The sequence below is a fragment of the Choloepus didactylus genome, chromosome 9 (genome assembly GCF_015220235.1).
Source record: "Choloepus didactylus isolate mChoDid1 chromosome 9, mChoDid1.pri, whole genome shotgun sequence".
In the NCBI taxonomy this organism is placed as follows: domain Eukaryota; kingdom Metazoa; phylum Chordata; class Mammalia; order Pilosa; family Megalonychidae; genus Choloepus; species Choloepus didactylus.
In genome coordinates, this window is record NC_051315.1 from 69353660 (window position 1) to 69377817 (window position 24158).

At 35.4% G+C, this 24158-nt stretch overlaps 1 protein-coding gene across 4 annotated transcripts in view; it reads right to left on the reverse strand.

Moving 5' to 3' along the window:
- ZNF385B (zinc finger protein 385B) overlaps positions 1–24158 on the reverse strand; it is a 449758-nt gene that overhangs the window by 81594 nt on the left and 344006 nt on the right. For all 4 annotated transcript variants that reach the window (XM_037849744.1, XM_037849745.1, XM_037849747.1 and 1 more), the window contains one exon: positions 11948–12090. In XM_037849744.1, the coding sequence (XP_037705672.1) occupies positions 11948–12090 (143 nt within the window). The remainder of the gene's footprint in view (positions 1–11947; positions 12091–24158) is intronic.

Sequence of the window (24158 nt, forward strand, 5' to 3'; positions counted from 1 at the left end):
AAGTAAAATAAAGAGCTTTAATAAAGTGCCTTGCTCTGCTCTCTGCAGTGATAATTGCTGTATTGAATAAGTCTCTGTTAATGGTACCGCTTGGCATTTAACATTTGTCCATTTGATTTATAATTATTTTTACATGATTGCAAAGAGTATGCTATAGTTCAAATCCAAAGTAGCTTAAACTGAATTGCCTTCCTTGTCTTTTGAATGGGTAAGGAAAAGTAACTGTTTCCAGGCAAAACTCTATTTCAAATACACTTTAAGCCTTCTCTGCCTCTATATATTCAGAATAGAGTAACACATGTATAAGAGAAAAATGAATATAGCAATGAAAGCACAGAGTTAAAAATGTGTCCAGTTTGCTTATATTTTGGCCATGGATGTGGCATTGAGATTTCTAATCAAGCAATGGAGAAAATCTACATGGACCACATAGTATGTGAAACCTGCCAAATCCTTCAGTAACATTCATTACAAATTATAATATTATGAAGCAAAAATCATTTGTATTTGTAATCTATTCAGTCTTTATGAAGACTTCAAACGATTCTAAATTTTTCTGTTTGCCATCTGAAATTCAGCCTATTGGGATGCTTGCAACTTCAGTCTTCACAACACTTTATAGAAATTTTTATTCACCCTTGCCTCCCTCCAACCTCTAACAATTTCACTAGAATCATACAAATACCTGTATCTAACAACATGAGAAGTTGATATGTCATTTTATTTAGAAGATTTAGTATAATTAGTCAGGAATCACCATCTCTGCCACATAACAGAACAATATCACATATCAATTGTTGGCAGTTATCAAACTACTATAGTCTGACTGGCCCTCCTGAAGCTGGGGTTAAAAGCTGGCCTCTGGAAATCAATCATGCTCTCAGCAGAGAATATTTCAGTGATATGAAAACTGAAATGGAGACTATAATCTTTTGTGATTACCCTTGAGGGCAAAGCAAGCGCAAAAAGGAAAGTCTATGAATTGCTGATAATTCCCTGTGATGACTGACTCCCAGGAAATTCTGATATTACTCTCCTGCTATAACAAAATGATGATTCCTGGGACATGTAGCTTCAAAGAACTCTATATCTGGATGTCATAAAGACTTTTCAGAAGCTACTCACCCATTAAAGGGACCAAGCCTGTGAGGCAGCAGCTCTCTCTCTCACTACAATGGAGGTTCTGATTGCACAAGGAATGATGAGCTGTGTGCTACAGGCTGTTTTTCTAGAAAGTTCTTTATGAAGGACTGACTTAAAATGTTTAAAACATTCTACCCTCCCCCTACCCTCAGAAGTCTACAGACTCAGACATATCTCTGCTATTGCTAATAGCTATGGAGTTATCTTAGCGTGTGTAATTTTTAAAGTTTTCATTTAGGCTAATATTTGTGTTCTAAGAAAAAATAGTTTTCATGAATATTTACACACCCTTAAAATCTATATAATCCCTTAGGACAGAATATAAAACTATTAATCCTTCTGAATAAGCAGCAAATTTACAGTTAGATCCCACTGTTCAGAGAACAGGTTAAGAGGGTCCCTGTCATATGACTGGCAATTTAAATTCAGAAATAAAGGGTGGAGGCAGGGAAAAGGGAACTTGTCACAGGGAAAAGTCCAAGGAATTTTTGCAATAAATTTCCATTATCAATACAAGAAGGATAATTTTAGATGCTGAGTATCATGTCTTGAGTTTAAAATATTTTTTTAATTGCCATTTTAGCTAGTGGCAGCTTGATTAATGAATAATGTAGGAATAAAGTTCTATGTTTGGAAGGAAACAGGACTTGAAATATATAATAGAAAACATCTTTATCTTATGTCTTAGGACTCAATGTGTTATATGCACACAGCTCAGGTACAAAATACATTTGCATCTAGCCTTTAAAGCTTAAGTATGGTTGAAGGTAAACTGGGAAAAATGGAAGCCAACAAAAATGGTTGTGGTTATTCCCAATCTCCACTCAAGGTATCTTCTCTCCAGCCATGCTTCAAATTTAGTTGCAACCTCTCTTCTTTGCTTTTAAGCAGTCAGGTGATTCTGAACTTTAAGTGTGTCCCAATATTATCTCATGCAGCTAACATTAATTGAGCACTAGCCGAGTACCAGACATTTTAGAACTAAAGTGTAAATTTGTTAAACTCAGGTACTAAGACTTAGTTATCTGCATATCCTTAGCATCTCCCTCAGGATTGCTCTAATGCAACTAGCCAGCTCCAGGAAAAACATAACTTGGCTTTTTTAAGGCAGTTACTTAGTTAAAAAAGATCAAAATGGACAGAAATATTAATAAAAATATTATTTACAAGAATAGAACTTTGCAGTTTTGAGAGTCCTTCATAAACATCTTATTTGATATTCATGGATATTTCAAATTATTAAAAAGTGTGATAATATGTCATATACTTAAGATTTCACAGAATATTTTAAATTATTGAAAAGTGTGATAATATATCATGTATATTTAAGATTTCACAGACTATCACTTTAAAATAAATTCCAGAAATTTTCTGAATATTCAGTCATACCTCAGTTCTCCATAAATATAAAAAACTCAAGATTTTCATGATGTCATGATACAGACTAGGAAGGCATCTTTTAAAGTGAGGAAAAGCGAAGCTAAGTGATTTTCTTAAGATTACAAAAATGAAACAAGCCTCGGATATTCTGCCTCCTAGTTCAGTGTTCTTCCCTTACACGATGAAATGTAATCCCCACCCCACCCCCCCGCCTTTCCCTTTTCTCCCCTCTGCTCTGGTTCCAGCTTCTCTGGGTGGCCGGAAACAGGGTCAAGGCCAGAAAAAAGCTTACTTTGGAACAAGTCAAGTGTAGTTACTTCTCTGAGATAGGAGAGAATTCTCCAAGTGGCTTTTTTGAGGAGATGCGGGATATAACCAAAGAATGAATGACTAACAATATAAATGAATGCCACCACCTCCTTTAGAAGGTAAGTACTTCAAAAGTCAAAACCTAAATATTTACTACATGACGGTGATTATCAGTAATCACCTTAGCATCTAATAGCTTCTGGTCATTTTGGGAAGCGGAGATTTTGTGGGTTTGACTATATTATTAGGACAATGAACTATCTTATATATGATAGAAGTCCGGTATCTACATAAGGAAAACAAAAAATTAGGCCTAGAAACATGTTTTTTATTATTAGAGAGTTTCTATGTACCTCCAATTATTTGTAAATCATAAACCTGTGAAAGAGATCAGATCTATGTTCTATCACACCACTCACATCTCCACTTGGCTCTAAAAACTGTCTTCATGATATGAGAAAAAGACTGACAAGAAAAATTTATCTTCTAAATAGAATGTACTGCAATGGAGAGTTTTTCAGCCTGACTTCGGGAGCCTCAAGGATTTATTAGGTTCATAAAAAAAAATGTCCCACATGAAAACCTGTGGGAAGTACACAGATTTAAATTCAGGATAAGGTATGGTGGAGACCAGCTCTTGCTTGTTTGACATTTAGATTTTTTTTGTTTTTCCTTTTGAGCAGCAGAACTGCCTACTGGAAGAAATGAGAAGACTGGATTATATCCTTAAAGTGTATGATCTACTAAATGTGCAATAATACATGTAGGCTATTTTGTACATGAGTATGTTAAAAGAATTAATTGTACAGGGTTTAAAATAGGCTAAGGCCCTCTGATACTAGAATTCCATGAAAACAAGTTTATCATTCATATAATTTATGTTTTTCCATCTTATTTCAAGCATCAGAACATAAAAAGGAAGCTAAGAAAACCTAAATTGAAAGTCAAATCTGTGGAAAAAAAAAGTTATTTTCCAAGATTCCTACTGAGTATTGCAAAGATGTTGAAACTCTACAGGTTGCTAAACAGCACTCCAATTCATCTTTAGCAACCTCAGTGGCAGCTAGGAAAGTAAAAGGACTTCAATATTCCAAAGCATGTTATTTTGTTTGTTTTTGTTTTTCCTAGAAGAGACTTTAAACTTCGAGGAAAAAAAGATCTGTATTATTGGATGGGTTCCCAAGTTTTTGATAAAAGTTCCTCAGAGAACACCTCAATCAATTAATGCTTACAGAGTAACCAATATAGAAATATCTTTTCTAGGCTGGAGGGAATGTTTTGTACAATATTTTCTTACTTTTTAATATTTATTAAGCTCTCCTAATTTACCATAGGCTTGGGCAGTGAGAAACTCTAACAACAAGGTTGTTGGGTTCTTCTTTTTTAATTAACCGCAGATTTAAGAATATTAATAACTTACAATTTTTAAAAAGAGTGCCTGATGTAGACACTTTTTCCAGGTTGACTCCACTCTTGAAAAATGCTGTCCTGATTCAGCGCCAAAACTAAAGACCTGCCTTGCCAGAAAGGTCTAATGTACCCTCCAAGTACACATAATCCTTGAAACTCTAGCACTAAAGAAGAGGCCCCAGAGCCATGTAGGGTTGAGACTGGGATAATGAAAGGGACACGCAAGAGGACACAGCATGGTATGATTACAGATGCCTTTTTTCACAGGCTCCTGAAACCCTGTGTTCCCTCACCCCACAATGGCCTATCAAGGCCTTAATGTGACATTTCTTATCAGCTTTTATCAAGTAAATTGATTGTTCACTCTGAGCAGAATCTTGTATCATCCTAAGGTGAATTATAGAACAGGAGAAAGCAATTCCTATCAGACAGTGAGCAAATTCTATCTTATTTATCATTATAACCTTTCCTTAGCACAATGATAAGCACATGTAGACTTTGCTAAATGGCTGTTGAGTGACTAACTTTTCCTAGATGCCCTGCACCAATAAACTTAATTAAGGAGAGAGAACAAATATGACCACACATTATACATATGTACATACATACCATATAAATACCATCTATGTATTCTAAAGAGGTTTTAAGTGAGAGTAAAGAGAAATTTGAACACAAAGTCTGCAGTAGATAAATCTTGAGGCTTTTGAGTAAGGTGAGGAACATCAGTTAAATTTAAAAAGCATACATTTGTGGTTTGAGTGGGGAAGGAGGCAATAGTGACAACGGTCACTATGTAGGTTTTTTCCTCCCTGTGGTCACATTTATATAATTTTTCTCTCTGTCGTATTTAACAGGAATGTAAAAATGTCTAGGCAAAAATCTATGTTTAAATATTTGTACAAAATCCTCATTGGTACAAAGATTTCCTATAACCATTTTTTTCCTAACCATCTAGACAGTGTTGCTGTTGTCTTATCTAAGCCCAATAATGGGTCATTATCCTCCCCCTCCTCAACTGAATTTTAGTAATCAGAGACATTTCATCTTGGCTTATTATGATACAATAAACTCCTTTAGAACACATAAAATATGATCCTTCAATATATTTTAAAGCCTGTCTCAAAAAATAAAAATTCAACCATATTGTGTTTATTTGACTGGGATAAGTGTGTCATTTCAAGTAGAGCTGGACATACTGCTATCTAAGAAATATGGAATATAAAAGTTTTAAAGACAGCAAAACACTATCAGAGTAAAAAGAATACTCAAAGAGGAAAAATTCACATTTGGTTTGTACTATAAGAGGGAAAGTACTCTAAAAATGTACTTGAAAAAATATTCAAATAGAAATATATATTCAAATATTTAAATAAGGATTTTATGAGACAGATACAGGTATTAAAGACAAGTTAAAAAAACCTAACTGTTCTAATTTATGTGAGTTTCCTTGCAATACCTCACAAGAAACACAGCATGAATTAATAGTAAAGTAAATGTGATTTTAATTCCCAATTTGTCTCTTTTGGAGCTCCTTGATAAATTTATTATTATTTCTACTATAATAAAAAATTTAATTATTCATTGATATTGCCAAAGTATAAATGACTCAGAATATCAAAGGGTCTAAAATGATAAAATAAATGGTAAACATATACATCATTTCACAGCTTGTCATGGATGATTCAAAGAACCATACAGTGATTTAGAGACTTACACTTCAGATATAATCTCTATTCTGTTCCACATATTTGTTCATGTGTCAGGAAAAAAAATAATTCCAAGGTAGGTAGTAAAAATCAGATTATTTTCACAAAAATGAGATTGCTGAGCATCTTGCAGTAAAGCAGCAGTGACCTCCATCGTGCTTCTGCTTTCCTGGAGAAGTCGCAAGAACACAGCAGGACTCACAAAGACATTTCAAATAAATAGGCACGTGAAATACCTGTCAATCGGAGGAGAAACTGACAGGCAATTGTGGTCTCAAGGCAGCTCCTGATTATAGCTATAACTCTGGAGAGTCACACAAATTCATCTGGGCAGGTATGCAATATTTGACTGTTAAAAAAGGAACTTTACTTATCAACATATACATCATATAGGTTGGATGTGTACATGGGTGTGTCTTCTAAATGGAGTTATTTTATCATATTAAATTGATACTATCCATCTCGGTGATGTATGCAACTTTTCTTCAATCCTGAAGTCTCATCTCAAGGAGAATAAAACACCAACTATTATCCTGGTTGTGAACAAAGATAAAAACTGGATCCAGAGTAAATGAGACTGATTCTTATGAGAGAAACACTTGTAAGTATTTTGACAGCTCCCCAAACATTATGCACAATAGTTAAAAGATGACCATGGAGCATTTGGCAACTTTAAAATAAAGTGAATAACAAAATAATGAAAATAGCACTACTGGGATACAAAATTTTATTCTTTCTTGCTTTTCTTCACCACTATATTCAAAGTTCAGTAACAATTTATTTTTACTTTGCCTATGTTTCTTGTTTTTTATTTATTTATTTTACTGTTATTTTTTAAATTGTGAACTTTAACATATATACATAACAGTGACAACTTTCAAAGCATGATTCCACAAGTTGTTAGAGAGCAAATTTCAAAGAATGTCATGGGTCACAGTTCTGCAACATCAGACATTTCCATTATTGTAAAATATAACATACATACAGAAAGGTATCAACTCTCAATATACAGCTTAACAAGCAGTTATATAGGTAATTTAAAAAACTGTATGGGTTACAGTTCCACAGTCTCAGTCCCTTCCCTAATATGCAATACAAGGTATATACAGAAAGGTGAAGACCTTCAAAGCACAATTCATCGAGCAGCTACAGAGCAAATACCAAAGGATGCTATAGGCTACAGTCCACCATGTCATTTACCTCCTTCCAGCCCTTCCAACACCCTAGCATCCAAACATATATATATATAATTATATGAATGCTTCCATAGCATTCACAGACCTTTGTTAAGTCTTATCTTTTTTGTTGCTACTCCTTTCTCTCAATCTCTTTCTTCATCTTCAGGGGTGTCTAGGCAGTGAGCACCCTAACTTGTTCATATTAAAGGGGGTGTTGACAGTATGAGGAAGAGGGCTGCATTCTGATTGTTGAATTTAAAGTGGCTGTTGCCTCTGGGTTTTAGGACTTGTCTAATATAGGAATACTCTGGTGGATTTAAGTTTCTGAAAGATAAATCTTATTGAGTGAATCTTTTATAGAATCTCAGGTAGGGACCTAGGTATTTGGGAACTACTTTTGGTAAGGGCATGGCATACTGTGGCCATTTGGGATGTCTAGCTGGAGCTGGAGTTTTTATTATCTTGCATTTTCCATGTCTATTTATTCTATTTCTTTAGGTTTCCTGGGCACAAGGATATCTTTGTTTTATTTTTTTTATCTTCTTCCCCAAACCCAGCACATACTCTTATGCATATATTATGTTTTCAGTAAAATTCAGTAACAACTTTATGTTTTTAAAACTAGACTCTCTTAAGTCTATGGACCAGGACAAGGAACTTAGTAGATATGTGCCAAAGTTTCCACACCATCCACACAAAGAATTTAAAAAAATAGAGCTGGAGAAAAGTTTGTAACTAACTATTGCCTTTGAATTTAAAAGTGATGGCAGTTATTGGGAAAATAAAAATAAAAGGAAACACCTGGGCTTATCACCTGACACTTAGAAGGGACTCACAATGTTGGTCTTTCCTCTGCTGGATGGGGAAGCATGAACATTGAAAAACCAAGGACATGGGGACTCTTTCCTTTGTCCTTTCCTCCCTTCAAAAGAGTTTTCTTGAGTACCTGTGCCAGACATGAAGCCTACAAAGAAAAACAAGATAGAGCCCCTATCCTCAAGAATCTGATACTGTAATGAAAGAGCAGATAATCAATTAGGTAATTAGACTATGGTGTGACAATTGCTATAATTGAGATAATCTGGGGGTACTCTGGAACTAGAGGATGAACACACAACTATAGTTTTGAAGAGGCACAAAAGACTTCCTTTAAAGGAGGTGATGCCTAAGTTGAGTCCTGAATGACAAAGAGTTGAAGGTGGGGTGGCAGTGGTAAAAGTAGGAATTAGCAAGTAGCTAGACAGAGAAACCTATTAGCTTTAGATACAAAGGTTGAAATCTTTTAGAATTTATGTTTGCACAGTCTTTTAATGTAAGAGTCTCAAAAAAACCCTTCCCTGAACTGAAGTACAGCCCATGAAGCACAGAATTAACATCATCATTCTCCAATAATGCATCATTGACATAAAGCCCATGATAAATTAGCAATGATCTAAACTCCATCTTTCCATCACATCTCTTCATAAATGTTTGGACAGTGTCCTGAACTATTTGCATATTCTGCAAATATACACAATGAGAAAGATTTTGTCAACTGTGGAGTATAAACCAAGACAGCCACTGTGCTGCATATCACTGTGATGCATATCTTTTCATTGCATAGAACAGACACCTAACCTGTTTGGGAAAATGACAGAATGCCATTGCATTCCTGCTGTGTTTCTCATGCAACATTATCAAACTCCATTATAAAAAAATAAAGGAGAATATCATTACTTTTAGGGAGGTGGAGGTGCAATTATTAAAATGTATATATATATTTTAATAGACTTTATTTTATAGAGCAGTTTTAAACCATTACTTTTCATATTTTTTTACAATCCACTTAAATAGCAACACTTTGAACTTCAAAAACTTTCAGCTGTGAGATGTCTCAGAGTACAGTGTTTCCATTTTTCTGATAATAATTATGAGACTAAATTCTACCTAAATTCTCATGTGTACTAATATTAGCCTTGTGAAATGGTGGCATTCACCTTGATTTTCAAAGAACAAGTGAACCACTGAGTAGACTATACTTTAAAAATCTGCCACCAAAAATGTATAGCTGTTTTTTAAAATACATTGTTACATAGATATTGTTTCCAACATCTATTTTACACATTCAAAATCTCTCTTCCTCTTTCTACTAAATGATTCTGCTGAAAACTGTCTACCATGTTTACAGAAAAAAAGCACAAAAGATCTCTGATTGAGCTTTGTTCACACTGAGTGAGGTGAGAGATGGTATAGCCCCAAAGAACCAGGATGTGGAAGAGACAGATGAGTGCCGAAGTCAGAAGATTCTAGTTCAAGTCTTAGTTCTTTACTGTCTTTCCTTATCTAGACAACAGGAATAAAAATCATGGCATATTAAAATATTGTGAGATCTGAGTCTCTGAAGGATGAAAAACATCATATATATATAATGAATTATAATTATTAATAATGTACAGTAATAAGGTTTTCTTAGGAACATGTGGACAATGACTTTTATGAAATTGCCCTAGGAAATCTACTGGGTAAACTAGGTACTGGAATGGAAAAGCCTATAAGAAATGGATTAGAGTAATTTTAAGTGCAGCTAACAGTAGAAAAATCATAATTAGGCAACTCATCCTATAAATTTATTTCTTTACAAGATGATAGAAATGACTTAATTTTTAATATCTTACCAGAAGGGCTCTCTGTTTAATAAATACCCTGGATATAACATGAAGTATGGAGAGTAAAATAAATGGCTCATGTAGTTCTATGCTGTATTCTGCACCTTAGTCAAAGGATATTTTCATTTGAAAATTACAAGTGTATTTTCTTCCAAGAAGGGGGAAAAAAGAAACTTTATTAGTAATGTTATTTGGATTTTCTCAACTATAACATAAAGTTAATTGTTATGTACAACAAACAAACAAAAGGCATATTAGTACATCTGTAAGCTCTACATAACATTAACATACTATTATGAAAATCTTATTTCTATCTTTAAAAATACTTTATGAAAGTATTGTTTCCATTTCTCATGGCCCTTAAAACCTGAGAGCTATATGTAAGACATTCTGATACCTAAAAAAAAGTGAATTACAGAATAATATTCATCATGTAATGGCAGATGTGAAAAGACAATGTATATAGATATGCTCATAATATACTTCTAGAAAGGGACTAGAAGGATGTATCCCAGCTGTTGATGGCACTTGCCTCTAGAAAGGAAATAAGAATACATGCAAGGGAAGGGAATGGTGACAGTCTCATTTTGCCTTGAGTGCTAATGTTTTATTTGAGTCTTTGGGATGAATATCCATGTATTACTCATGTTAAAAAAAAAAATAAAGAAATAAATACAGAGAGGTGACCACAGTAGGAGTCTCTTATGCCTACCCACATCATCAATGTTGCTTCTTCACAGCAAATGGAATTCCTCAGTGCCGTTTTCCAAACGCACACTCATCAAAATAAAAACACCTGTTGTATGTTCTAAGAAGGATAGCTTAATTCAATTATGTTTGTAATGCATCACGCATATTTCAGTAGAGGATACAACAGGCATGTGTGGGTTCAAGCTCTCTGAAACTACATGATGTAGTGCTTTGGGAGGGTCACTCCTGATGAACTAATGTGACCAGGACAGGAGTGATTTGTCTTACTGAGAAATTATGCTTACCTTTTTATCCGTTGTTTTATTATTATTTTTTTAAACTAGCTTGTCTCCCCAAAACCCAAAGAAGACAAAAACGTTCAACTGTTTATTCACCGTCAAGGCCAGCAACTCTAAAAATTTGGCTGATCTGCTACCCCCGAATTACCCAACAAAGCTAAGCCACAACAGAAGGCCTGTCAGCAGATTTTATTTACAACCCTTGAGGAAAAATCCTCTTGCTGTTTTCACTTCATACAGAAGATAAGTTTGCAAAATGAAACATTTGGCAGTACTTCAGATGCTTGTGGTCTGGTGGTGTTGATAATGCAATTCTTTTTGTTATTATTATGATTGCAGCAGCAGTTAGAATGCTGTATCATTCACAGAGACCATCATGCCCAAACTATATTTATTGACTGAACAAACATAATTCTTGCAATCACATGAATTGTTTAACCTTTTCTCTTATTATAAACTTGGAATATGGTTACATATTTTATGCTAATTCTATTATTGAAAGTTGTCATGCTCTACTTGACAAATCTATGAAATGTCCATCATTCAAATAAAAGGAGTCAGAGGCTCTGAATGAAAAAGATTGGTAATTATAGGCAATCCATTAATATTTATCATGTTTTCAAAGGAATGGCAACATATCTTAGAGACAACTAATACGTAGATTTCAAATGAGATTTTTCTTTTTGCTAATAGAGTCAGATTCACATAATCTATAACAGCCTCCAAATAAAACTTCTGCCTGTATAAGAGAGACTTTATCTCTTATACATCTCCCAAATAAAACTGCACCCAGGCAGACAAAACCTACAGTCATCTATTTTTTCTTTCTAGCAGTAGGGAAAAATCAATGTGGCTTGGTATCTCTAAAGTATGTTCTTGAGCAAGCCAACAGAATTCCAGACATGATATAGGTTCTCAAGCTACTGAAAAGTCTATCAAACTTGTGCAAAGCAACAGGCAAATAGTCATTTGTAGAAATATTATAAAATAAATAATGCTGGCTATTGTCTGGACTAACTCCCCTGGATGAAGCATCATCTTCCATAGCATAGCTGAGCAGTGTAACCAACATATAATCTAAAATTACACACTTTGGAAACAGAGGATGCATCTACAGCCTATTCACAACTGTAATGAAAGAAGTATATTGAGGAGGACACAAACAAAATGAAAATGCATTTACTCACTGTATTGAAATTTGGAAAGAGCCCAACAGCAGAACTACTGTCCACTGGAAAAGACACAAATGGTTTGATATCCAGTGAAGGCTGCATCATCAGGGTAGGTGTGCGCACCAGAGCAGGAAGGGTAGTAGTGTGGCATGTGCTGCCTGCCAAGAACAAAACAAAAATGAATTCAATCTCTCGTTTACATGCATCTCCCTCCCAAACCTACGGATGCAAAAACAAGACTGCTGAACTCATAGTTATTGTCTGCTTCCAAGAAAGCTATGACTCAAACAATTTATTATCTCCTGCAAGCAAGAGAGTTACAATGGAAGTAAGCAAATGGCACAGAAGTTAAGTACAATTAAAAAGGACATTCTTCCTCACTGTGAAAGACAGTGATGCAGAATGCCTCCCTATGGCAAGGGCCAGGGGCTGCTCAGATTCGGCCAAGACATAAAGTGCACAGACCCTGCTAGCAGGTGGGGCAGAATGAGAATACTCTGTTGTTTAAGCCGACCTCTTGTCTCTAACTAGCCAAAATACAGGAGAGAGGAGGGGAAGAGCCTCTTGAGCCAGATGCTCTATACTATTCAGTTACTGAATGGCTAGTAGGCATGTTTTATGGAAATCAGAGATTACAGGGTTTTTACATGGGGAAGAAAAACTCATAGTTATTGTCTGCTTCCAAGAAAGCTATGACTCAAACAATTTATTATCTGCAAACACAAACTGAAAGTTGTTCTTAGTTTGAGGGAAATAGGTAGGTAGAGAATATAAAAGGTGTGGCCTTGGTTTGATGTGCTGAGCCCTCAAGCATGGGACTTGCCCTTATGAAGCTCATTACCACAAAGGAGAGTCTAAAGTTGTATGTAATGGTGCCTAAGAGTCTCCCCCTGAGTACCTCTTTGTTGCTCAGATGTGGCCCTCTCTCTCTCTAACTGAGCCATCTCGACAGGTGAACTCGCTGCCCTCCCCCCTACATGGGACCCAACTCCCAGGGGTGTAAATCTCCCTGGCAACGCAGAGTATGACTCCCGGGGATGAATGTGGACCCGGCATCATGGGACTGAGAGTATCTTCTTGACCAAAAGGGGGATGCAAAATGAGATGAAATAGTTTCAGTGGCTGAGAGATTCCAAATGGAGTCAAGAGGTCACTGTGGTGGATATTCTTATGCACTATATAGATAACACCTCTTAGGCTTTAATGTGTTGGAATAGCTAGAAGTAAATACCTGAAACTACAAACTCCAACCCAGCAGTCTGGACTCCTGAAGACAATTATATAATAATGTAGATTACAAGGGGTGACAGTGTGATTGTGAAGACCTTGTGGATCACACCCCCTTTATCTAGTGTATGGATGAGTGGAGGAATGGGGATAAAAACTAAAGGACAAATGGGGTGGGATGGGGGGATGATTTGGGTGTTTTTTTTCACTTTTATTTTTTATTCTTGTTCTGGTTCTTTCTGATGTAAAGAAAACGTTCAGAAATAGATTGTGGTGATGAACGCATAACTATGTTATCATACTGTGGACAATGGATTGTATATCATGGATGATTGTATGGTGTGTGAATGTATTTCAATAAAACTGAATTTAATAAAAACAAACAAACAAACAAACAAAAAACCTAAAAAAAAAAAAGGTGTGGCCTTGCTGGGGACAGGGTAAGGGGACTCAGGGAGCAGTTGATATAGGAACTCAAACTTTTACCTTCAACTTTTATTTCTAACAAGCTCTGTATTATGTTAGCAACTATTCCTTTTAACAGTTGTGTTAGCTGTCACCTTGAGATATTTGGTTTACTGCATGAGTAGGAGGTATAATTCTTTAGACTACAGGCTCCATATATTATAGATAGCTGCTGGTCCAAGCAGATTGACTCTGGCATGCTTTTTTTAAAAAAATAAATAAATAAAACAGTATCCTTGGGATATAATTCATATACCATACAATTCACCCATTTAAAGCATACAATTCAGTGGTTTTTAGTATATTCACAGGGTTGTGCAAACAATACCATAATAAATTTTAGAACATTTTCACCATTATGAAAAGAAATCCCCTACCATTAGTCGTTATTCCTCATTTCCTCCCAATCTCTCTAGCTCCTGGAAACCACCAATCAACTTTTTGTATCTATATAGATTTGCCTGGGCACTGCATTTAAATGGAGTCATACAATATATGGTCTTTTGTATCTTGCTTCTTTCACCTAGCATGATTTTTTCAAGTTTCATCTGTGATGTACAATGTATCAAAACATCATTCCTTTTTATGGCTGAATTATATTCCATTGTATGGATATCCCACATTTTGTTTATCCATTTATCAATTAATGAACATTTGAGTTATTTTTACTTTTTTTGCTATTATGAATAGTGCTGCTATCAATATGTGTGCACAAGTCTGTGTGTGAACATAAGTTTTTGATTCTCTTGGGTGAGTGGAATTGTTGGGTCATATGGTAACCACGTGGTTTAACATTTTAAGGAACTGCCAGACTAGACTGTTTTCCAAAGCAGCTGAACCATTTTATATTACCGCCAGCAGTGTATGAGAATTCCATGCCTATACAGAACAGCATAACAATTATATGCCTAAAATCCCCTATTGACTTCAAGGAGAAATGAACAGTATGGGAAAATGCTCCAGCTATTAAAATTTCTACCAATCTTAATACACAGTGTCCCAGAATCATTAAAATTCCTATTTCAATGGCGCTTTTTTGTAATGAATTTCTTTAATAAACCCTGCATCATATTTCAAATCATTCTGGAACATCATTGGCAATAGTGTTTGAGAGACTGTCATATCTCACTTACATTGATCCTAAAAAACAGAAGAAAAGAGAAAGGTACCTGAAGCATTTATCTGTAATGGCAAGTCTTTAGGTCATCCACATCTATTAGAGAATACACAGCAGAGCCCAACGTATAAATTAAGCAGTAATTTTTTGTTCTGTTGCCCAAGTACACACTCTGATCTCTGCCTGGCATTCACATACCACTCTGTTTTTAATTACGCATTGCTCTTCTAATTAGGTAACATTACATCCATTACTGACTTTAGTGACCGTAGATCTGAGATGACGTGTTAAATCAATACATTAAATGCTGCAGAGGCATTTATTAAAATATTTATTTCAAAAGCTTTGCTTTAAAATCTTAGTTAAATGTAAATGCAGGGGCTTTGCTTATATTAGACCAACTGCCTTTTATAATTTATTATTAAAATTATTAAAAGTGTAAAGTATAAAGAACCTTCCTACTTAAAGTGGCCTGATAAACAAATTTATAATTATTTTGCCATCATGGTCTTCCAAAGGGATGCAAAATTCGTTCTCTAAGCCCACAATGGAGGCTCTGATAACGCTGTGTAATACATGACCCCTGAGGGCCTGGTGAGAATCACTTTGTACTAACAAACTCAAATATCAAATAGAATGCAAAAGGGAACTTGACAAACAGATTGCTCCATCAACAAAGGTCAGAATGCACAATGATTCCCCTTACCCAATCAAATCTCTATGCTAATAAAGACAAGGGTTGAGGACTATGTTGCAGCCACCATCTATTAGCATAAAAAACTTAGCAGCTGTTTACCATTTCATTAGCATTTTAATAACAGACAATTTGCCATGTTAAACACAGATTGTATTAAAGTACTGGTAGATCTTCTGAATAAACATAAACTATCTTTTCATCATTTCCCTTACCTCAACCTTGCTGTTTTTAATTTTAAAACCTGCTTTACACATTGCTTCACCAAGATGATTGCTTCAAAGGAAGTTTTTGTAAATGGGAAATGAAAGGGGATAAAGCACATTCTTTGCACAGGTTAGTTCATCCTTCGATCCCTGTCACCTTATTCCAGATTTTGTTGCTGGTGCTGCTGCTACTAGAAAGCACTCCCCTTCACCTCAGGATTCTCTTAGGTCAGTGGGAGATACAAACAGAAATGGCCAAAACGCAATGCACCTTGCAAGAAAATGCTAAAATTCTCTAAAACTCAGAGACTCACTGAAACCATTATACTGCTATCCTCCTGGGACAAGACCAACCCTTGCTTTTTGTATGAACTATCTGGCAATAATATGGGGGACACCTCCTGTATATAATTCTATTTCAGAGCATAGTATATAATCTGATATATATCAAAATGAATCAAGTCATAACCAGGCTCCACCCTGACAACGCTTTTTATATCACTTTATATATAAATATTTATCAAACTCCCTATACTAAATTAAATACACATACACAAGCATGCATATCCCAATGACCTAACAGTCACCATTCTCACCATGAAAATTAAACACAGCCACATACCGCCCCCCCCATAAGAATGCAATTAACTCTCTTCCATAAACTTTATTTTGATGGTAAAATATTAGTTGTATGCATCTATATTATGAAACCAATAATATATGAAAGATAACTAACCATTATAATCATAAAGAAAACGATTATCTCAGTCAACTGCTTCTTTAATATAATAGGTACCTTATTATGTCAATGGATTATGCCATAATCCATCATAATAAAACCTCATTTAAGTGCCAGGTGATACTTGAAATTATTGCCATAGTCTTTGACCTTTTGAAATACGTAGGAACTTGAAAGTCAATTTAGGTTATAGGTGTGAGGCTTCCAAGTGGCTCTTCTTTATCAATTATAGAACTGTCAAAGACTTGTTTAAAGAAATTAAAATGAATGGCATTTCAGATTTTCCACCAAACTCTTTTTATTGTTTCCCAGTGTTAATACCTGATACTTACCAGGACAGCCACGAGGATTCCCCTTGCTCCCTTTCTTACCACTTCCTTTCTTTGACCAATCTGCCATATGAGAAAAACAAACTCCCCTGGAGACCATCAACAGTGGCCACTGGGAAGTGGCTACCGAATAGGGAATGTGACTGAATAAAAGGTTTGGCTTCTGAAAAAGCCACACAATAATAACAGAGATAACATTTTTTCTATGTGCCAGGCACTACCCTAAGCACATTACATATGTATGTGTATATAAGTACACACACATATGCAAATATACATATACGTATATGTACATATGTATATACACATATATGTATATGGACATGCATACACACATACTTGTTTAATCCTCACAATAACCTGATAAACAAGGCACCATTATTAGCACCACTTTACAGATAACAAATCGAGGTGAAAAGGGGATAAACTCACCTTTATACAGAGTGTATGTGGAGGAGTCAGGATTCAAACCCAGACAATTTAGCTTCTGAATTCTTCTCTTTACTACTAAGCTCTATCCACCAAATTGTACAGCTGAATATACTTCATTTTTATAGATTCATTCTCTTGCTGTGGATAAGGAACATTTTACCCTCAAACTAAAAGATTTAAAGTGCTGAACCTCCAGATATAATCTGCAGCTAGGAATTAGTTGAAACTTTTATTTGACCTTAATGTAGTGTCTGATAATGAAACAGCTAAAATATATAAGTTTTTTTAATGCTCTACAAGACCTATTTCTATAATATATTTACCTAAATATATTATTATTGGGAAAATCTTCCCCAATAATAGTATTACTTAATTCAACAAATACTTACGGGAGGCCAACTGTATAAGGCACAGTGCCCACAGCTACAGGGATTAGATAGAGTCAGAAGAATTTTACTTTTTAAAAGAACCTAAGAAAATAATAAAAATTACTACCACTTAATGAGATTCCACTCCATCCCAGGTACTGTGCTAAGCAATTCATGTACCTTCTTATATTACAGTATAACTCTATGAGGTTTGCATTATTATCTCCATTTTACAGAGATGAAGATTACTCAGTATGTGGTAGGGCCAGGGTTCAAACTGTTGCCCATCTGACTCTTCAGCCCATATCAGCATTCCACAAACTAGGTTATATAAAGTTGTTACATGGAAACAATTTCATGATCAAATACATTCAGAAAATGCTGGCTTTCACAAAATTTTACAAAGGTTCTTTTCTGAAATCTTCTGAGTTTTTAATATACCAAAGGATATTATAACCATCTAGGCAGACATAATTTCTTCCCCCAATATCGTGAACATGAACTCAATAATTCTTTTTTTTTCTTTTTCCATATAGCACCTGGGACAATCGGGACCCTCCAGCATGCTCTTCAGGCAATAACGTTGGATACACGTAGTGATTAGAAGTACCAACTCAGAAGACAGCCTTTGAGTCTATCATCACTTTTTGGCTGTTCCCTTGGACAAGAGAGCATACCTCTTTATGCCTCTACTTTCTTTTCTCTAAAGTGGGGAAAATACAAGTAACTGTATCATAGAACTGTTGGAGAACTAATTGAGATTTTTTCTATAAAAAGTGCTTAAACCTGTGCTTGATATATGGTGTGTTTCATTAAGCCTTAGCTGCTGTATTTACTAACTACTCCTGCTCCTTTCATACTACACCATATCTCAGGAGAGCATAAAATGTTAAATTCATTCACACCTATCATACAAGGCAGGGTATGTCAAGGGTCATAAAAGAGACATCAACAAAATGTTGAGGTTCCAGAGAGAAAAAAAAATTATATCTGGTTAGGAGATGGGATCGTAAATATTTTCATAGAGAAGCTAATTCTTGAAATAAGCATTGAAGCATGGTTAAGTGTTTTGAGAGATGGAGATATGAGAATGGCGTGCTGGGTAAAGGGAATTACATGAGCAAAAAGCATAGAGATAATGGAATATACCCAAATTCAAAACTTTTATAGGCATTCAAGGTATACTTGGGGGGTTTTGATTAGAAAATATAGGTCATTTGGTCCTCTCTCCTAGGGCATTAGTCTTAAGAATGCACTTAGACTTTAAATATGGAAGGTAAAATAATAAAAACATAGCAGAACATCTTTGTGATTTTGGAATAGGCAAAGATTTCTTAAACAGGAAACAAAAGCTGTTAATCCTAAAAGAAAAAAAATTGATGAATATATTCCATTAAGAAAAGGACATAGGAATAAAATATCATTGAGTGAAAAGGCAATGGGCAAAGAGGGAGAAGATATTCACAATAAGTATTTTACAAAGGACTTGAATCCAGAATAAAGAATACCTAAAAATCACTAAGAAAAAGACTGCAATAGGGAAATGGACAAAAGATTTGAAAGGACATTTCATAAAAGTGGATATCAAAAACATCCACACATACAAAACAGTGCTTAACTTCATTAGTCACCAGAGATATGTACATAAAACCACAAAGAGGTATCATTATAAACTCACAGAATAGCTAACATGAAGAAAGATGGAGATTATCAAGAGTCAGCAAGGATATGTTGTAGAAATCTTGTACTAAAATGTAAATTGATACTACTACTTTGAAAAACTATTTATTTGGCAATATCTACTAAAGCTGAATATATAGAGACCATATTGTCCAGCAACTGCATTTCTAATTATATACTTAACAGAAATAATATGCTCTAGAATGTTCATAGCAATACTATTTATAAAAGCCCCAAACTGTAGATTAGTCCATTATCCTTCAATATTAGCATGGATAAATAATTGTTATATGTTCACACAAGAAAGCACCAATACAATGGAATAGATCAACGAGAACAAATGATACATAAGTACATGCAACAACAAAGAGACCTGCAAACATAATGTTAAGGAAAAGAACTAGAATGAAAGAGAACATACTGTATGATACCATTTATATAAAGTAGAAAACAAGGTAAAATTAACCCAGGAGGCAACTATCCTTGCAGGGATGGAGGGAGAGGAGGCTGCTAGGTGTTAAGAGTGCCTGGAAGGAGTTTAAAAGGTCTTCTGGAGTGCTGGAAATTTTCTTGATCTTGGTATGTTTAGTTTGAGAACATTCATTCAGTGCTACATTTTGATATGTACCCTTTTCTGCATGCTATACTTCAAAAGAAAAATTCTACAAGTAACATGTTTAATGCTATTAACTTTAGTAAAAATGTTCTTCACAAATACAGGCAAAATTCCCCAATAAGTAAATCTTAAAACACTGTCAAGTTTGTATATTTCAGGATAAATATGTTTTTGTAAGTTCTTTTTACACTGCCACTTGATTTGGCTCAAAATGATTTGTGAGCAAATAAAAGGTTATTTTAACACTGATGCCTTGCTTAATTCAGGCAGTGGACGGAGAACACTAGAATCCAGTGTTGCCAGAGACTGGATCTATATATCTAGAACTTTGAGTCTATATAATCTGAACAACTGGCAGTTCTGTGCCTGAATCTCCCCTGGGGCAGTTCAGGGCTCCCTCCAAAGAGTTCCAGCTGCAGCTGCCTTAGCAGCATCTTAGCAAAATGCTGCACTTAAAACTGAATCTTTCTGAGCACCACTCTGAAGTTTATAAGCAATAATGAAGGGCTGCCTCAAAAACAGCAGTGAAGTCACATCATGATAGATTTTAAGCCACAGTGTTCTTTTTATTTACTTGTATATACATCAGCTTTTCCACAAAACAATGAATCTTTCACTAAGATGCAATGAATGGCTTTTCAGATGCTGTGGTAATAGAATATCTACAGTCAAGTGATGACTCATTTATACCAGAAGATCTTGCCCATGAAGTGAGTGTCTTATATTTAAATGTTAGGGGAAAAAATGGATAAGATTTATTTACTATATAGTACAAATTATAGTTTGGTTAAATATGACAAAATTCCTAAATTGTGACCCTTTTTCAAAGCAGCACTAAAAAATCTCTGATAATTTCAGAAGCCAAGCAGATTTCAATAGTTAAAAAAGTCTCCTTTAAGATGAATTTAAAACACTTTTGCTTTGCTACAGTTTTATAACTTGTAACCAAATGGTATTAAGCATGACCATGCAAGAAGGGAAATTCAATAAAGGGAAACCAGGGCTCTAACAAATGTTCTCTCAAAAGTTTTTTGAAATGGCTTTTAATACACTTGACTTATAAAAAGAGAATGTCATGTGTTTAGTTACTAAATTACTAAGTCTTTAGAGAAGCCAAACTTATCTCCAGACGGGCTTTACTAAAATTGTTTGAGCTCGAGAACAGATTTGGAGGTCACAAGTAGCATGATGAAATTTTCTGGCAAAAAGACCTAAGGAGATGGTCCTAAGCTACATTTGTCCAGTGACTATGGTCTACGGGAACAAGACGTATTCATGAGAACTGAAGCTTCTTTCTGTTACAGAGTTGGACTGCTCTCCCTTTACAGCATGCTAAAGACCTAAATGCAGGGTAGAATTATGTCTTATTTTAAGAACCTTTCTAAATATACAGACTTTCCCAAGAAAGGCAATTACTATGTTTCTAAACTCACTGAATATTTCTAGAGGAATTATATTTCATAAAATTTTAGAGGTGAAACATTAATTTAGGAATCTATAAAATCCCCCTCATTTCATATTAGAAAAAGGGGACTAGGAGAAGCTTAATCCACCAAGGTACCTGACAAATGGTAGAACCAAACATAGAGCTCACTGCCCAGGGACACTGCTTAGAATAAAGTCTGTGCAATCAAAGATGTATAGGAGTCATATATTGTGGTCATTATCTTCTTTAAAAATTAAGTAGATTGGTATTTGGTCTATTTTATTTCAATTGAAATTTGGAAGAAAGTATTGATATTCAAATAAGATTTTAATTTTAATGTTTTATCAATATGAGCAATGGCAAAAAGAAATTAAATGAAAGAAAAATCGGTGAGGGCCAAGAGTCAACATTTTTTCCATTTTAAAGAATGGCGGAAGATTGATCCCAACACCTCATTTTAAATAATTCTTTTAATATTCCCCATGGGGAAAAAAGAGAACAACAATGACCATTAAAACTATGCTTTTAACCATACTGTTTGGATCAATATAGCTAATTCAAATAGTTTCGTAACAAGAGGCATACTCACATTTTTGTTGGTGGTTTTTATATTGGTATTATCAGAATTGCAAAAAATTTGCTATCTGAAAAGACACATTTTTCCAAGCAATGGAAAGTGACCTTCTATCAGAGCAGATCAAAGTACCAGCACTGTTTAGCCCTCTGGCTCTGTCTTCAGCTCTCTCCTCTGCAATTCACACAAAGGGCGAGGCTGAAGGAGGCTGGATATGGCAACTCAGGAGGTCAGTGTACCAAGCTATTGCTATAAATTCTAGCTCTAGGACACAAAATATCCCCCCCCCCCTTAGTTTTAGAGAATTTCTGTTTTTGCATTCAATGTCTAGGCTATTTGCATTTAAGAACCAGAACGGGGGGTGGGGGGGTGGGGGAGGAATGGTAATTATTTCTAAAAAGATATTTCCCCCAGAAGCTTGCTCGATTTAAAGAAACAATTAATATTTGCTCTGTTAGTATGCTCTACTCCCACTTTCGAAGAGAAAAATGCTTCCCTTAGCTTAAATATTAACCAAACATTTCAAAGCTATTCAAAAGCTGTTACCAATGTTAAAAAGAAAGAAAAGGAAGAGTAATGGGCTTCCAGAAACCACAACTTGGGAACAAACAGGAACAGTAAAAACTGGTGTTTGCGTGTGTATCCATGGCCACAAGTACATTGCCTTATACAGTATTCAGGTAAAATACTAATGGAGTATTATAATTATGGTGACCATTATAGAAGAGGCACTCTTGGTCCTCCATCAGCAAAAAAGGTAATTTTCCCCCCAGAGCAGAAGAAATGGCTCCAGCCTGGCAGCCAGTGTCGCTGTGCAAACATTGTGAAAGCCACGCTTCCATCCCTATGGAAACTAGGTGTGAAGTGCTTGTATCGCCAGGGATGGGGTGAGCAGGCTATGAGTAATGGGGTTTGGAGGTGGGGCTAGGATGAGGAAAGGGGTGAGGTGGAATGTGGAAAGGGAAGGAAGGAGTGGTGATTTTGGGTTAGTTTTACAGAGTCAACTAGAATTAGCACCAATTTCTTATTTGGAATTTCCTAATATCTCACTCCTAAAATGACTTTCTTCCTTTTCTTCCTATGTCAGAAGTCCACAAAAAATGAAGTAGAACAGAGAAAAGCTGTACAAGCAGGAGCCTAGTTAAGCAGGGCATCTGACTCCTTTAAAACAAGAGCTGGGCAACTGGGAGACAAAGTGGTATCACCTTTGTCTTTTCCTAAGAAAGATGGAGTGTTCTGTGATTCAGGGGATGCTTGTACTCCAAAGGGTCTTTAGCAGGTTTTTAACAGAATGGGCCAATCTCTGACCCGGTTTCTTGGAACTCTGCCACTGTCCTGACATCCTAGAAATTGATGTTACTTGCTTTGGCCATGCAAGCAGCTTCTGGGGCACTAGTGATACGCAAAACAGCATCTGATAAGGCACTTGAGTGAATGCCCAAGGAATTTCTGCATTGGAAGTGATTCATCATAAATGACTGCTCCTGTCCCTGTGGATCATGTTTATTCTTGTACTATTATACTGACTTTGTACCAGTTTTTCTTATATGGAGTTTTTTTGTGGCTTCCCAAATGACTCCCTCTCACCCCCTCAATGAACACCTTTAAGTCAAAAACACAGTGGTCTCTTAAAAAAGAGACATATGAAAACTAGAAAATTTAATCATAACATTCATTTTCCTTTTGAATAATTTGCTTTATCAGGCAACAAAGGAATGGAAACATTTCCCTTTAGAAGAACATTTGTTTTAACTCTTGGTCTCTTCTAGACTTCAAATATCCTTTTAAGCTCCTTTTGCTCTAAAGGACATGAATGGAAAGTAAGCAATTCATAAAAATGAACCTAATGTTGAGCATATTTAATTTCACAAGGCAGGTTTTCAGCTAAAGGAAGTGCAAAAGAATTCAAAATTGCACAATACTGACAAACTTTGATTGACTTGTCTTTCTCCCACTTTCCGTTTCTCTCTAATCCCTCTCTATTGTCTCTCTAGTCTCCCTCGCTCTCTCTCTCATCTTTCTGTCTCTCTCATGTCGTTGGCATCTCTCTTGTCTCTGTCCTTCTCTTTGTATATGTGTTTGTGTCTGTCTCTGTCTCTGTCTCTGTCTGTATTCTGTCTCTCACTGTTTCCAAGTGCATGTGTCTGTCTTTGTCTATCTTGATGTTTCTCTTTTGCCCAGTATTGTCAGGGAACAAGAAAGCACTCATAAAGTATGTCATCTGCCATGTTTTCCAGCTATTCCGCATTAATTTCTTTTTCAGTATTTGTTTCAATATAATCAAAAGATTAACAGCAAGATTATACTAGTTTCAGGACAAGTTTGTCCCTGTGACAAGATGTAACAATTAAAT